General features: G+C 39.5%; 1 protein-coding gene across 2 annotated transcripts in view; it reads left to right on the plus strand.

Moving 5' to 3' along the window:
- Positions 1 to 16,867, plus strand: part of PRKD1 (protein kinase D1) — a 303,270-nt gene that overhangs the window by 249,337 nt on the left and 37,066 nt on the right. For both annotated transcript variants that reach the window (XM_036354098.1, XM_036354107.1), the window contains 6 exons: positions 724 to 847; positions 2,420 to 2,497; positions 3,775 to 4,054; positions 5,253 to 5,305; positions 7,356 to 7,428; positions 9,879 to 9,985. In XM_036354098.1, the coding sequence (XP_036209991.1) occupies positions 724 to 847; positions 2,420 to 2,497; positions 3,775 to 4,054; positions 5,253 to 5,305; positions 7,356 to 7,428; positions 9,879 to 9,985 (715 nt within the window). The remainder of the gene's footprint in view (positions 1 to 723; positions 848 to 2,419; positions 2,498 to 3,774; positions 4,055 to 5,252; positions 5,306 to 7,355; positions 7,429 to 9,878; positions 9,986 to 16,867) is intronic.

Raw genomic sequence — 16,867 nt, forward strand, 5'->3', positions numbered from 1 at the left:
TGGTTATTTAAAAACAGTTTAAACAGCTTTTAATTTTTATGAAACTTTCAGAGACTCAAATTTATGTGAAATGCTGTTATCTATAAATGATCAATATTTTGCCTGTAATCGATATATATAAAAGCCTAAGTGACCAAACGACTGAATGACCGAACGACCGGTTGACTGGTCGCTATGATGCGCACTGACCACCAGGGGGCAGACACTCAATGCAGGAGCTGGTCCCTGATGGTCATTGTGCTCCCACAGCCAACCTCCTGTGGCCTGCCAACCTCCCCTGGTCCCTCCCCCAATTAGATGGCCCCAATTGGCCCTGATCACCAGCCAGGCTGAGGGACCCCACCCATGCATGAATTCGTGCACTGAACCTCTAGTATGTAATAAGTGAGCAAATATGCTGTCGTGAATACTGTGGCCTCAAGACACTAAGACAGTAATCTACCTGTTATTTACCCAAAACTGAACACCATAGAGGTTAGCCTGGAGATGAAGGCACTTATTATCGTGCCTTGGGATTTTTCGAGTGTACCTGTGATGTGCCTATCATTCTTCAGAGTAATCCAGAAGCTGAGCCATGGTACTCTGACAATACATTTCACTAAAAAATGGGGTGTGAAATTTTTCTTACTTTCACTTTGAAATAGCTGAAATAAGGTTTTATACAGGAAAAAAAAGATTTCTTTCAAAAAGCATTTATTTCCTGAAATATTTTGACTTTTCAAGTCCATCAACAAGCAACAACATCCCGCTCATGAGAGTTGTGCAGTCTGTCAAACACACGAAGAGGAAAGGCAGCACAGTGATGAAGGAGGGGTGGATGGTTCACTACACCAGCAAGGACACACTGGTAAGGTGCCCGGCGGGCATTTTTCTCAGGTGTTGCTCACTTTAGGAGTCCCGAGTGCCCGTGAAGACGTAGGATGTCTAAGCCACCAGGAGCACATTCCCTGCAGGCATGTCCTGGATCGGTGTAGCAAGCACTTTAGCAGTCTCTGGGTGTCAGAGGTAGCTGAGCAAGCAACTAAGTTAGAAAAGAGTGTAGACAGCAATCTTGGGCAAACAAATCACTTATCTCCATTACTTGGGATAATCTTCAGACAACTTGAATGCCCACCTGCCATTTTATAGTAGAAATGAAAACGACAGTCTATGTTGTCAGAATGCTCCTCTGTGATTCGGAATTTTTTAAAAATAATACTGCATTTTAGGGAGAAAAAAACAACAATGATAACTATTATATTCTTATTAAATCCTTAAGTGTTCACTTAAAAACTGACTTTAGGACAGTATACTTTATTAGATAAAAGACACCACATTTTAAATTTTAATCTAAGCTGCTCACTACGCTAGACTTTCCTGATAGTTGTGAATGAAGTTGTACATGTGGGTAAGAGAGAAAAATTTAATCCATGTTTTAAAGTTAAAGTGAAATGTGATGATAAGCTTTTTTCTCAGTTACCAGTAGTGTTTTCCTCGTTACTTCTTATCTGTAGTATTCCCATTATTTCATTAGATAAACACCTATAACCTAATTATTTATAATCTCAACTTTCTGTGCTGGAGAAAGATTTGCATGACTTAATGTAGGACTCAACTAAACATGATATAGCTTTACCTAGACATGGTGCCAAATATTTAAAGCATATTTTATATATTTGACTAGTCTAAATTGGTTGCAGAAGAGACCAAGAATAATGCTAGGGCTTTTGGGTCTAAAAAGGTGAAAATACATACACACACACACACACACACACACACACACACACACACACACCACACCACCACCACCCCTAAAAAGGAAGATGTACCTAGAATGAACAAGGACCTGATAACCAAATCATGTAAGTTTAGAGATCTATAGGGAGCTTGAGAGAAGGTAAACTGATTTGATACATTCCCCTGACTTTGATCCCATGGAGTCAACCCTACTATTCAACAAAATAGTCTTCAGTTCTATTGTAACATTCAGAATTCTTCCATCTGTAATTGAAGCCAGAGTACCTGGCTGGATCAACATGGTATTCCATATGTTCTAAGATAATGAGAATGTATGAACTTTGTATCTCCTGTTAAGCCTTTCTATTTTGTTACAGACTACAAGTCCACCTTTAGCTATTCAAGCAGTCAAATAAATTTTAAAAGGGTATTTTCTATTTACTATTATGCATGTACTAAATGCCCTGCCCTATTCTGGGTGAGAATAATACATCACCTCCTTTATTGCTTATAACTCTGATGTAGACATGCAAACTTATCACACATTTGCTCAATAGTCACTTTCTGGAGTGTGAAATTGACTGAGTGTCTTTCATGCACTTTCCACCATAAAATCTTGTCTCCACTGGGAAATGTTTTTATTTTATCAATAGTAAATATTTTGAAAGTTTTTAAAAGATCCTGAATCTAACCTCTGTTTCAGCGGAAACGGCACTATTGGAGATTGGATAGCAAATGTATTACCCTCTTTCAAAATGATACCGGAAGCAGGTACTACAAGGTAAGCAAGGATGGTTCTTTCCTTGATTGCAGTCCCATGCTCTCTATACGTAGAGTATCAGATATGCAAAATACATCCAACAAGCATAACTGTTTTTGTGCTTGCTCTAAGAGATAATTTTTCTTCTCTGTAACTTAAAATTTTGGAGGAGTTGGGTTGTGACCCCATAATAGTTGTTGGTGAATTTGACATTTCCTGGGGGAGTGCTTCTGGTCCCAGGGACTGATGGTGGGTGAGGAGAAGCTCATTGAGTATGTTAGCAGAGATGTGTGATTTGAACAGAAAAGTCAAGGTCACAGCAAATTAGCCAAAAGTAATTTCTGAAATCCACTACATCCAACTTTTTTTTCCTGTTGCTTCTTCATTGTTTTCCTTCTACAGCCTTGCAGCATCACTGGAAGTAGTTAAGAAACCTTGTCTGATTTCTCCTTGCATAGTCAATATTCATAAGGAGCACTTTGAAAAAGTTTGGCAGCAATTTTCATTCTGTCTCTCTACATGAAATAATACAGATGTGGAATAATGTATCGCCATTAAAACAAGGTTCCAAAAGAAATTCAGAGTGAAAACAGTTTATACTTGCTCCTTCAAAATTAATGCTGGCTCAGGCATAGTTGAAGTGATTCTCTGTGGCCACTTTACACAGCTCTAATGGAAAAAGGCTATCTCATTAATTTTTCAATAAAAATATGTTTTAAAAATTATTATGTCTTAGTCACTACATACCTCCTGGAAGACAATGTGATGATTTTTTTTTTTTTTTAATATTAAGATGGTCTTAAAAGCAAATGCTTTTAAAACCAATCACTGTGATTTTTCTCATTAAAATTATTCACTTGGCTGTATTACTATATTAACATGTATCAAGTCAAATTATATGAATCATTTCCAATATTTTAAAAAATAGTTAAAAATTAAAAACAGCCATTCATACCCAAATGCATTTCAAAAGTGTTTTCATTCTACCTCACTGTCATTTATATTCTATGTCTTAGATTTTGGGGCAGAATCAAAATCATTATTCTTATTGATATCATACTTGCCACATGAACATAATGAAAAAGGCACTTGAATTTTTCTGGGAAAATGAGATGATTATATTTCCTCTAGCAAAGATATTTTTAAAATTTGCTTTGTAAAATTTAGTATTTCATGAAACCATTTTATATAAGTGATGGCCATTTGTAATGTCATTTCTTACACATTCCTGGCATGAATCTTACTTGAAAGTTTGCATACTTTTGGTAAACTATATCAGCATACTCTTTCTTCCACAGGAAATTCCTTTATCAGAAATTTTATCTCTGGAACCAGCAAAACCTTCAGCTTTAATTCCTAATGGGGCCAACCCTCACTGTTTTGAGATCACTACAGCAAATGTAGTATATTACGTGGGAGAAAATGTGGTCAATCCTTCCAGCCCATCACCCAGTGGCAGTGTCCTCACCAGTGGCGTTGGTGCTGATGTGGCCAGGATGTGGGAGGTGGCGATCCAGCATGCCCTCATGCCCGTCATTCCCAAGGGCTCATCCGTAGGTTCCGGAACCAACTCTCACAGTGAGTCTGCTAGCTTCCTATCTGTAGAGCAGGTGTAGAGAGCCTTCTGAGGATGATTTAGTTTATTTGATAACAAATATACTAAGATATTACATTCATTAAATTATCTTATTTTTACCTTATATTAAATTTGAACAAATTTATGTAAACCCAAATATTAGGCAATAGCAGAGACCTAGAAGTATTCTTGAACCTGATCTGGAATGCCAGGCTTGCTATTTGCAAATCTGAGTTAACAGAAAACCACCAAGCAGGCTAGGCTACCATGGGTGTACATGGTGTGCAGAATACTAGTACTTTGAAACCCTTGATAATTTTATCCCAGGAAGAAATCTGTGTCATTAGTCAAATGAGATAGATTTTTATGAAAATGAGACCAGAATCAAATATTGAGGGTGAATTTTAAAAAATACTGTGGAAATCTGTATAAAAGTGTAATTTAAAATTTCATCATTGCTATCAATGAAATTGCCACAATGAAATCTGTGGGGAAGAACCCCTGGTTTTCACATCATAGTTTATTTTATGATATATCTCTTTTTCATTGATCTCTCCAACTAATGTACATATTAATAGAATGTGCATGCCTATTTTGGTGCTAAGCATTTACATAAGGTCTCTAATTTAATGCCGTAAACCGTGGTCGGCAAACTGCGGCTCGCGAGCCACATGCAGCTCTTTGGCCCCTTGAATATGGCTCTTCCTAAGCCTTAGGAGTACCCTAATTAAGTTAATAACAGTGTACCTACCTATATAGTTTAAGTTTAAAAAATTTGGCTCTCAAGAGAAATTTCCATCATTGTACTGTTATTTGGCTCTGTTGACTAATGAGATTGCCAACCACTGCCTTAAAATAACCTGAACGGGTGGATGTTAATGACTTGCCTGTTTTACAGGTGAGGAAATCGGGCCCAAGTGAGATTAAGTTAAGCTTGTACCAGAGCCACAAAGTGGCAAGCCAGTGCTCGAACTCAAGTCTGTATGACTCCACATTCTAAACTGAGAAAATATTATTTTTCCAAGCTGGATTGAGTAAATCTGTAATAGTAAAAAGAAATATTCTAATAGACATTTTTATAGAAAAATTTAATTGCTCTGATTTAAAAATACCCCTGCAGCTTGATTAGTAAGCATGTGTTTACTTTTTATGCTGTTACCTCTCTTACTTCTTTTGTGTATTTTTAACATGTATTTCCAGGAGATATTTCTCTGAGTATTTCAGTTTCAAATTGCCAGATTCAAGAAAATGTGGTGAGTATATACTTAGTAATATAAAATGTGGTAATGTGATTTTTTTATTGGAAAATAAGGACATCATAAAATACGCTTTTTTATTTATCTAACAATTTAAAATTTTAGTAATTTTTAGAAAATTAAATAGTGTCTATTTGGGTACTTTTCTTCCATTAAGATTTTAGAAACATTACATTAGATGGATTATTTTGGTGACTTTTCTGTAATTTATTCTATAGTATTAAGAGCTAAATACCTATTATTCATCTCAGGTAAGCAATTATAATGCAGTTTCTAATTTTTCACACATTTGTGTATCTTGGTACTGGAATTTTAATGAGTGATATTACACAATATGAAATAAGATAAAATAAATTTTTTGAGTTGCATGAATAGCTTAAACATGCCCTTATTCTCATTTCCTAATTGCTACAAAGGACTGCTGTCATGTGACAAGGAGTTGCAAATGCTGTTGCAGTCACTTGTACATATCAAGGAAACCTCAAAAAGCTGCATAAATTAGATTTTATGTGTCTACACACTAGCATCTTTGTCACGCAGGGCACATAACTCCATCCTTTCAGCTGAGTTTTTGAATATTATAGGTCAAACATATTATGACAGAATTTACACTCTGCCATGTTTGCTTTATTTGTAATACTTTGTCCGTATGGCAAGTAGCCCCAAAGTAATAAGGTCTTTCTCACCTCGTCTTGTGACTAAGACCTTTGGCTGTATTTTGCCTGCTATACCTGCCTGTGACCAAAAGCAACGTTTGCAGAGTTACACTGATGTGAGTTTAATAAATTCCATGAAACTCTATTACAGCTTACAATCTTTGCTAAATTGATATAAAGTAAACTGAAAACCAAAGATTAGAGAGAATTAGGAAAACTTCAGAGTGGAGGTTAGATGAATTTTTGTGCCGTTGATCACAAGATAGCTTATTCAAGATCTGCAGGTTCCTTTTGCTCTTGCTTAGCCAGAGAAGACTAAGAAATATAGTTTAACTTATAAGCCTTTGGGAAATTCTAGAAACCTGTGAGGTTGTTCCATCCTGTTTGGCCATGATTGCCCACTGAAAATTCCTGGTGGGCCATTGAGCTATCAGAGGAAGATGTTGTAGCTTGGACTCAGAATGCTGGAGTGGTACTAATCTACTTTCTTGTATCCAAACAACCTGAACTTACCCCATAGACACTGTGAAGGGATCATAGGATGTTGACAGCTTGTAGTTGTTTTCTATAGGGAAGGGCATAAGAAAAGAATAGACGTGTATAGGATCTCAGGATTCGATGTAAAAAGACTTATTTTTGAAAGGTCAAAGAGAACGCGAGTAGAAGATAGGGAGAAAATTCCATAGGATGTAATAGGAATATATCCTATGTAAAGTGGCAAAGTATTGGGTTGTGCTTTCATAAGTGTGGTCATCAAATCACAGACTGCTCAACCTAGATTAACACATAATGCTTTGGCAAGTATTATTTCAAAGAGAAACAGCGTAGACATTTGGAACTTATGGAAGTGGTAAACATGGAAGGTTGTAGTTACCGCCAGACGAGAATTTCTCGTGGCTGTCATCCATCTGTAGTGGCTGCTCGCTTGCAGTGAATTCAGCTGCCTCCTCTCCGTTTAGATTCATTGGGATGTGGTGGTTGATAAAGAAGCAGCCTCACCATTCTAGCCATAAGGAGTGGAGTGGTTGGAACCAGGACTCACACAGACCTATGATGATTAACCCAAACATCTAAATAACCATCTCAATGAGCAAATCCTGTTTTGAATATTGACAGTAAATGACATTAAGTCTTATTTCTCTCTAATGAGACACACTTCATTGGACATTACTCTGCTACTTAAGAGCAGAATAGTTTTCAGAACATTACAGTCTTACATTAATTGAAGAATGTACTTTGAATATTATGGTCATATTACAGATTTTATCTAGCATTTGTAATTTGTTTGAAATATTTAATGTTTATGAAACACTTAATAACATTATGTAATTTATTAGGACTCATGTTTTGTTCCACTTCATGTTTGTTTTTCTTTGGACTTGTACCTACAGGATATCAGCACAGTCTATCAGATTTTTCCTGATGAAGTACTGGGGTCAGGGCAGTTTGGAATTGTTTATGGAGGTAGGTTAGTTCACTAAGTATTTTTATTAATTTAAAATTTTAGCTACTTGTGTTTATAAGTTATATCTCCAAAAATATAAAAGATAAGACCTGTGTGTATATATGTTTGTATGTGTCTCTGATTTATCTTTTTAGACATTTTTCTTGAAATAATTACTATTTGGAAAATTGGAACATTTATGTTTTGAAAGAGTTTTTCACTTCTAAAAAACATATTTTGCTTAAATATGAACAAACTATATGAAATACTGGTTAAATATTGGCTTATTTAGACAAATATTGAGAAACCAGGAAGTTGTAATTCATAAATAAATTACTTCCATTTTTTAAACATACTTCATCAGAACGCCATGAAAAATCAATCATGTAACTAGACACAAAAAAATCTTTTAATTCTAATACCTTTAACAATGTATGTATTTCATTAAGGTTTGCATTTTTTAAATTTTTAAATGAAATACTGAATTTTTATCTTTTTTCTTATAGTCAATCGTATTTGGTGAACTTATTATTTTGACCACTGCTGTTTTAGATTCTAGCCAGTTGTATTATATTTGTCAAGTCTTTACAAAACATTTGATGTTAATGTGTTACCTGCCCTATAAAAGGACATCATAATTTTCAGTTCCTTAAATTAATAACAAATTACTTTTTTGTGAGGTGCGGGTGCTCTGAAATAATTACATCTTACTCAGTATTACTTATAATAAATATAATATTGTGCTTTTTAGTTGAAAATTAATCAAGTTCTACTCTGTTTTACAAAGGAATTGTGATTCTTCTAAAATGCTCAAATTATTTTTTATGGCAAACCTATCAATGAGTTAGCAACCATTGTTGCTTTTTGTTAATGCATAACAGTGTAATAGGGGAGACTAATTACATCACTCACAGAGTATTGCTCTGCAATGTAATAGTCAAATGCACAAAAAAAACAAACACATTGTGTATCGAGCTTGGTTAATATCCATAACTGCACATAATGTGGGGGTGAGGCAGGTGTGGGAAATGCGGTTAGAGAGACCAGCAGGGTGCCAGATAATTGGTAACATCCAACATTGAAGGAGTAGACTTAGAAGGAGGCCTTCATGAGGAAGAGTGAAAAGTTAAGACTAGACACATAGAGGGTGAAGTGGGTGAGGATAGGGTCTCAGAAGAGAATCCAAGTGCTATAGTGACAGAGGCGTAAAGACAAAAGAAGCTGTGACCTTGAAGAGAGTAGTTGCAGAAAAATGGCTAAGTTGGAATAGAGATTACAGTGAGTCCCAATAGTAAGGAATGGTGGTAAGGAAGTAGAGAACATGAAAACAGTCAGTCTTGAAAGGAAGCTGGCTGGAATGAGTCAGAAAGAATAGCAAGAGTGAGGTACAGGGGAAAGGAACACTAGATTTACAACAGATGTCAAAGTAATGGAATTTGAAGGTAGGTTGTATGTGACCGAAAAATTTGAGTAATTAGGTCCATTTTCATTTTCAGATTTTCATTTTTAGATTCAATTAACACTACTCTATACCTGTTACACTATAGCTAAGCCTTTGAGGGTGCCCTATAGATTCCTCAAAGGTTTGTTGTGATAATTAAATGGGATATAATGTATGGAAATGGCCTATCATGTTCCAATGATGGCGACAACAATGATGATAACTAACATATTTTAAAATATTTTTATTGATTTCATAGAGGAAGGGAGAGTGATAGAGAGATAGAAACATCAATGATGAGAGAGAATCATTGATCGGGTGCCTCCTGCCAGGCCCCTACTGGGGGGGGATCGAGCCCACAACCCAGGCATGTGTCCCTGGCTGGAATCAAACCTGGGACCCTTTAGGCCACAGGCCAACACTCTATCCACTAAGCTAAACCAACTAGGGCGATAACTAACATTTTTTTAGTGTGCATAATTATCTGGACACTTTGTGTACTTTACAGAACTAATTTCATCTAATTCTCATAACAACCTCATTATGAAAGATGAGGAACCTAAAACTCAGAAAGCTTAAGTGATTTACTTAAGATCCCAAAGTTAATGAGTGATAGAGCCAAGATGTTTATTCTTTCCATTATAATACACATTAGCTTATCAGGAACTTTAAATTATACTTTCTTAAGGATAGCATTGTGCTGGTGGTATGAGTATTTTCTATATTAAGTAGCTCAATATCCTGTTTATAAAACATGTTTATATGAGAAATATCAGGCTGTTGATACATATAGCTTTAATGTTCCAATTATTTTGTGTTTTAAATAGTGGCTAATTTTATAGTACATATATGATTTAGAATAATAGAGCCAATAAATGAAATCTTTATGGATATAAGTCAATGCACAGCAGAAATGTTAATTTATTTTGTGAAACATTTTTATAGTTTCTATGTGTTCATATAAATTCTGGAGTTCTTAATAAATGGTATTTAATAACATTATGCTAATATTTCCTTTTTATTTTAAAGGAAAACATCGTAAAACAGGAAGAGATGTAGCTATTAAAATCATTGACAAATTAAGATTTCCAACAAAACAAGAAAGCCAGCTTCGTAATGAGGTTGCAATTCTACAGGTACTTATTTGTTTTTCATTTGGAAGCTATAAAATACCCCCTCAACTTCTGCAAAACAGAAAAGTTCTCCAAATATGTGTGGTATAGGTATTTAGAAACACTTTAAAATTATTGAAAAGGCAGATTAAACACCAAATTACTGGCTACGTAGTAACTTTCCTGAGTCTAGGAAGCAATTGTTCCTTTTTATGTACTTAATTCTAGGTTTCAATATGTTATTAATACTCACTAAATGGGTAATGTTTCAGCATTTGCTCACAGTGGACATACTAAGACCATTTTGTTTGACATTATAAGTAACCTTGCTTTCGTAAACATTTTTCCTTTATGCTGCCATTATTATATGCATCGAGAATGTAACTCAAAATATCAGGTAAATGAGTAAAACATGTCTGAGAATCACATCAACTTGATGTTATTAATGTCTTGCCTCTTACTGTAAACATTTCATTTAATGTTCAACATGTTAGTTAACTCTTCTCATGGATAGCAGTCCCTTTTTAAAGCCAGAATCCTATCTAATAAAAGAGAAACGTGGTAATTATCTGTACATCCGCTACCCTTCCCATTGGCTAATCAGGGCACTATGCAAATTAACTGCCAGCCAAGATGGCGGCCCGCAGCCAGGCAGCTTGAAGCAAACATGAGGCTTGCTTGCTTCAGTGATGGAAGACTCCAACATTCCCCACCTGCCGCTGCCGGCCTCTGAGCTTGCATTTTGAAACATTGTTGCAAATATAGAAGCTAAACAAAACCCCAGAAACCTGCTTTCAGCCAGCCGGGATCTCAGAGCTGGAGTTGAAACAGTGTTTCCATTATAGAACCCAAACAAACCAGATACCTGCTTTCAGCAGCGGAGGCCTAAGAGCTGGAGCCAAGCCTCAGAGCTAAAGCTGGCCCATAATAAAATAAAAAGAAAAAAAGGAGTGGTTGGGAGCTTCAGTCACCTGCCAGCCTGAAAACAGCCCTCAGCCCCTCACCCAGACTGGCCAGGCACCCCATTGGGACCCCCACCCTGAAGGGTGTGTGACCAACTGCAAACAGCCACCATCCCCTCATCCAGGCTGGCCAGGCACCCCAGTGGGGACCCCCACCCTGATCCAGGACACCCTTCAGGGCAAACCAGCCGGCCCCCACCCGTGCACCAGGCCTCTATCTTATATAGGAAAAGGGTAATATGTCTCTCAGCACCGGGATAAGAGGAGCCATGAGGCCTCCCGGCACTGGGATTAGCGTGACAGGGGGCAGCGCCCAAACCCCCTGATCGCCCTGCGGCTCTGTGTGTGACAGGGGGCGGGGCCACAACCTCTCTATCCGCGCTGCTCTGTTCGTGACAGGGGAAGGCGCCCCAACCCCCTGATCAGCCCTGCTCTGTACCTGATAGGGGGGAGCTCCCCAACCCCCTGATCGCCCTGCGGCTCTGTGTGTGACAGGGTATGGTGCCTCAACCCCCTGATGGGCCCTGCTCTGTGTGTGACAGGGTGCGGCACCCCAACCCCCCCCCCCCCACGGGCCTGCTCTGTGTGTGACGGGGTAGAGCCATAACCTCCCCATCGGCCCTGCCCTGAGTGTGACAGGGTGCGGCGCCCCAACCCCCTGATCCGCCCTGCTCTGTGTGTGACAGGGGGCAGTGCCCCAACTCCCTTATCGGCTCTACTCTCTGAGTGACAGGGGGGAGCTCCTCAACCCCCTGATCGGCCCTGCTCTGTGTGTGACGGGGGGAGCTCCCCAAGCCCTGATGGGCCCTGCTCTGTGCGTGACAGGGGGGAGCTCCCCAACCCCCTGATTGACCCTGCTCTGTGCGTGACAGGGTACGGAGCCCCAACCCCCCTGATGGGCCCTGCTCTGTGCGTGACAGGGGGCAGCGCCCCAAACCTCTGTTTGGCCCTGCTCTGTGCATGACAGCGGGTGGTGCCGCAATCTCCCCAATGATCCTACCTTGAGTGTGACAGGGGGCGGTACCCCAACCCCCCAATCAGCCCTACCCTGAGCGTGACTGAGGGTGGCATCGCAACCTCCCAATCCGCCCTGCTCTGTGCATGACAGGGGGCGGTGCCCCAACTCCCCAATCAGCCCTGCTCTGAGCCCGACCAGGGGCTGCACCTAGGGATTGGGCCTGCCCTCTCCCACCCGGGAGCAGGCCTAAGCCAGCAGGCGTTATCTCCTGAGGGGTCCCAGACTTCGAGAGGGCACAGGCCGGGCTGAGGTACCCCCTCTGCCCCCCCGAGTGCACAAATTTTTGTGCACCAGGCCTCTAGTTTGTTAATAAAAGGTATTATATGCTATATATAACTTTTTAATAATTAAGCCATTTTCTATAGACCAGAGGAAATTGAGCAGTTGTTGCTAAATGTAGTTAAACTAGCTATCCAGTCTATGAAATTTAGATCATTGATAAATTCCCATTATTATATAACTTCCATAATTCTCTACTTGTCATATATGCTGATCATAATTTCTGATTCTTCATTTTATTAAATAATTTTCACTTGAACATTGTTAATAAAATGAAACATTGAATTCTTTATTGTTTGTTTCGTTTAACTGCCATTTATTGAGTTTCATACAATTAAATGTTGAAAAAGATAATGATTTCTGCCCTAAAGGAATTAATGTATTCAGAATAACAGACTTTTGTGGGATTCAAAATTTGTAAAGATGGTGTTTTTGTACTTTTGAACAACGAATGTACCACAGAGGACTGCTACATTGTTCTCCGTTTTCATGGGGAAGAAGATGCCAATTCACAGATTTGTAGCTCAGTGCTTGCTAATCAATTATCAATTATCAAGAAAATATTTTTTTATTCTTAACTAGGCAACATTGAACTGTAGTGACATCTAAAAACTTAGTACATGACATCTTCCCAAACCTGGCCCTTGCTTCCCCACTCCCACAGGTGTCCCCAAGGCAGATTCCTTTGCAGCATGCCGACCTCCAGAGCTGGTTTATGTGCAGAGATATCTATCCTTCCTTACAGGACATGAGAGGACTTTCATGGTCCACATAGTTATGTCCTACTAGAGGCCCGGTGCACAAAATTCGTGCACTGTAGGAAGGGGTGTCCCTCAGCCCAGCCTTCACCCTCCCCAATTTGGGACCCCTTGGGGGACATCCCTCTCACAAAGCAGGACTGCTGGCTCCCAACCACTCACCTCCCCGCCTGCCAGTTTGATCACCCCCTAACCACTTCCGTGCCAGGCTGATCGACACCTAACTGCTTCCCTGCCATCCCAGTCACCCCTAACTGGCCTCCCTTGCTGACCTGGTCATCCCCAACTGCCCTGCCCTGCCGGCCATCTTGTGGCAGCCATCTTGTGGCCACCTGGGGGAGGCCAGCTTATGCGAGGACTTGATGGTCAATTTGCATATTACTTCTTTATTATATAGGAGGATATTTCATTGCATTTGCAGAAGACTGCCTGGATATTGAAGGTCTGATTTTCTATGCCTAGGCCTTTAATTGGCTTTCCTGAGCCTGTCACCCCAGGCTGCTGCCTCTGTAGTGAGGTAAAAAAATAAAATATACCTGAGCATACACTGCCTCCCATCTCCTCTTTGAAACAAATAGGTGCAATCACAACTCAGATGCAATAAGCAGACATTTGGCACAATTTTATTATAATAATGTGGTTTTCTAAAGAGTTAAATTAGGTTAAAAGTCAAATTGTGCCCCTTGAGCATATGAAGAGGTCAAACAGCTCTCATATTATTGTCTGTAATCTCAAAAATCCTTATTACTTATCACATCCCCACTGTCCCCAACCATTCCTTGCTTCATTCAGCCAACTCATATTCATTGAATACATATCATGAGCTAAGCACTGCTCTGCATCCAGTGGATATCATGGGGGCAAAGACACACAGGTCCTAGGTATCATGGGTCTTTAACTTATATCATGCAGCTATAACTTTAGTTAAGCTGCTACTTATTTACATGTTGAATTTTCAATCATGTAAGTGTCTTATTAAGAGCTGGCTTAATTACATGCAGATACCAGGTTCAGGAGTTTATACTTTATCATAAAGTTGACAGTTGTTTCAAAATTTGTTCATCAAAAATAGGGAATTCCTCATGTCCCTCAACTGAAACAAATGAAAAAATAAAAAAGTATTTGAACGTTCACCATTGTCAGATATATATATATATATATATATATATATATCAGCCTCTTAGGAAAGATTGTAACTCCGTATCCAGAGACAGTAAAGTTCAAGCTCACCTCTCTTGAGTTGGCTCACATATCACCAGTTGTGTAAGCATCACTCTCATACTTTATTTGAAACTACAGTCCACTCAGACATTCTCCCAACCCCTACCCCTGTACCGTCTGGCTCTGATATGTGTTTTCTTTTTTTTTTTCTATAACACTAACTCGAGTATACCCATCCAGAGTGCAGATATCATTGTTTTACTTACTAACTATAGGCCCAGTGCACAAGATTTGTGCACTGGAGGGGGGGTCCCCTCAGCCCAGTCTGTGCCCTCTCGTGGTCTGGGACCCCACGGGGGATGTCTACCTGCCGGCTTAGGTCCGGTGCCCTCAGGAATCGGGCCTAAGCTGGCAGTAAGACATCCCTCTCACAGCCTAGGGCTCTCGCAGTCTGGGACCCCTCACTCTTTACCACCTGCCTGCTGTGGAGGAAGGAGAGGCTCCTGCCACTGCTGCTGTGCTCGCCAGCCGTGAGCCTGACTTCTGGCTGAGCACTGCTTCCCCTGTGGGAGTGCACTGACCACTAGGGGGCAGCTCCTGCATTGAGCATCTGCCCCCTGGTGATCAGTGTGCATCATGGCAACTGGTCGTTCCACTGTTTGGTCAATTTGCATATTATGCTTTTATTATGTAATATATCCTTAACACCTGGCACACATTAGTTGTTTAGCAATATTTGTTAAATGAATAAAATTGTATGAAAACACCATCTTGTCACATAGATGGCATCCATAGTGTCCCAGCAGATAGCAAAAGTCTAGATTGCATTGCTATTAATGGTTAAGTGGTTGGTTAGTTAAGAAGGATTGTGTGTGATTTGTTCTTTGAAAGTCCTCATTTCCCCATTTTGTATTTCTTATCAAAAGGAAGAATTCACCTTTTTGAACCTGAAAATTCAAAGTGTAATGGGGGTAGGGGCTGGGGGTTGGAATTCTGTCTCTGGTTGAGTTCAGAAAAAGTACCATGATTGAAGTCATTTGAGTGGTGGGAAGGTTTTTTTTCGCTGATCTTGAGGACCAGATTTCTGTCCCTCTGGATATAAAAGTGATACCCAGAAGCATTTGGTGTCCTCTGCCTTGTGCTGTCTAGCTTATGAAAGTCAGTGTCCTAGTTTCTGGTTGTACCTGGTGTCAGAAACATTCTGTCCTGTCCTCCTCCTGATTCTCCAGAAGGGATCATGTGGGTTGAAGAGGCTGATTGTGAAAGTCCTCCTCATGCAATCTGTTGGGCTGCTGGTCAAATTTAGATTTGTGTCTATGTTTGGAAAAATGTACCTTAGCTTATACAAGACTTCAATGTTGTAGAAGTATGGAATGTGCAAAAAAGTAGAATTGTTTGTGTTGTGTGTGTATTTTTTTCCATTTTATCTCCTGCATATAACCTAGGTGAAAGCTTTCTAAGGCTTATATCATTTAGAAAATTTGTTTTCCTTGTCTGTATTTTTTCATTATTATTATATGTTTCAGAAGGATGTTAATTAATGTAGATATTACTTCATAAAATCCCCAAAGGATCCTATTTATAGTATTTGAAATTTTTGTAACTTGCTAAAAAATACATGGTAAATATGAAATTATTATTTTTTCTACTTGAGTCCCCAGGCCGATGCTCTATCCACTGAGCCAAACCGGTTTGGCCTCCTTTTCTTAATTATCAACTTTTATTTATCTACTAGAGACCTGATGCATGAATCTGTGCACCGGGCCTCTAGTAGAGGGGGTCCCTTGGCGTGGCCTGCGCCCTCTTGCAATCTGGACCCTTTTGGGGGATGTTGGAGAGCTGGTTTCGGCCCAATCCCCGCAGGCCAGATCCAGACAGAAGGGAGCCCAATCCTGTGCTTTGAGCGTCTGTCCCCTGGTGGTCAGTGCGCATCATAGCTACCGGTCGACTGTTCGTTCGGTGGTTCGGTCGCTTAGGCTTTTACATATATAGATATAAGGAGCAATACCAGAGCTTCTGTTTGTGATTGAATGTATGGAAGCATTTGGGAATTATGAAAGTACTGAACACAGAATACAGAATATAGAAAAAGTACATGAGAACTTCATAGGCCATAAATTAAATGTATCCCTATGCACTTACCTCATAAAATTACCCCTGTCATTTTGGTTTCTTTATTGTGAGGGACTCCTCTTCTCATTCAAGTCTCTCTTAACTTAAAACCACAGCAACAACAAAAGGTGGTCTTGATTGGTCTGGCTGCCTCCCACAGCCTCAGTTCATTCTCCCTTCTGTGCCACCACACTTCAGATTCGTGCTCAGTTTTTGCTCTGCTGTCAGTTCTGGTTCATAAATTCACTTCTCATCTTTGATTTTCACATCTTCTTAAGAAAATGCAAGGCTCTTTTTGCCATACGCTGATGTTCTACCTCTACCCACTTTGGCTGTGTTTTCGTCTTTATCCCATTTGACTAATCTCAGTCCTTCAACAGTGTTGATACTTTGCCCCTTTTCCAGTCTTGCTCCTCACTTCACCCCTGCACTTAACAGATCCTATTTCTCTTCCTCTGCTAGCTCCTCCAGCTGTCTCCTTGAACTTCTCCTTCCATTCAGCTAAGTGCTTTATGCTAATTTGGAACTCATTCCCAGAGTGAGGTCATCACTTGAAACAATATTATAATTTACAACTTCCTTGTTTTCTGTGAATATATTATATGTTCCATACAGA

The sequence above is a fragment of the Myotis myotis genome, unplaced genomic scaffold, assembly GCF_014108235.1.
Source record: "Myotis myotis isolate mMyoMyo1 unplaced genomic scaffold, mMyoMyo1.p scaffold_m19_p_1, whole genome shotgun sequence".
In the NCBI taxonomy this organism is placed as follows: domain Eukaryota; kingdom Metazoa; phylum Chordata; class Mammalia; order Chiroptera; family Vespertilionidae; genus Myotis; species Myotis myotis.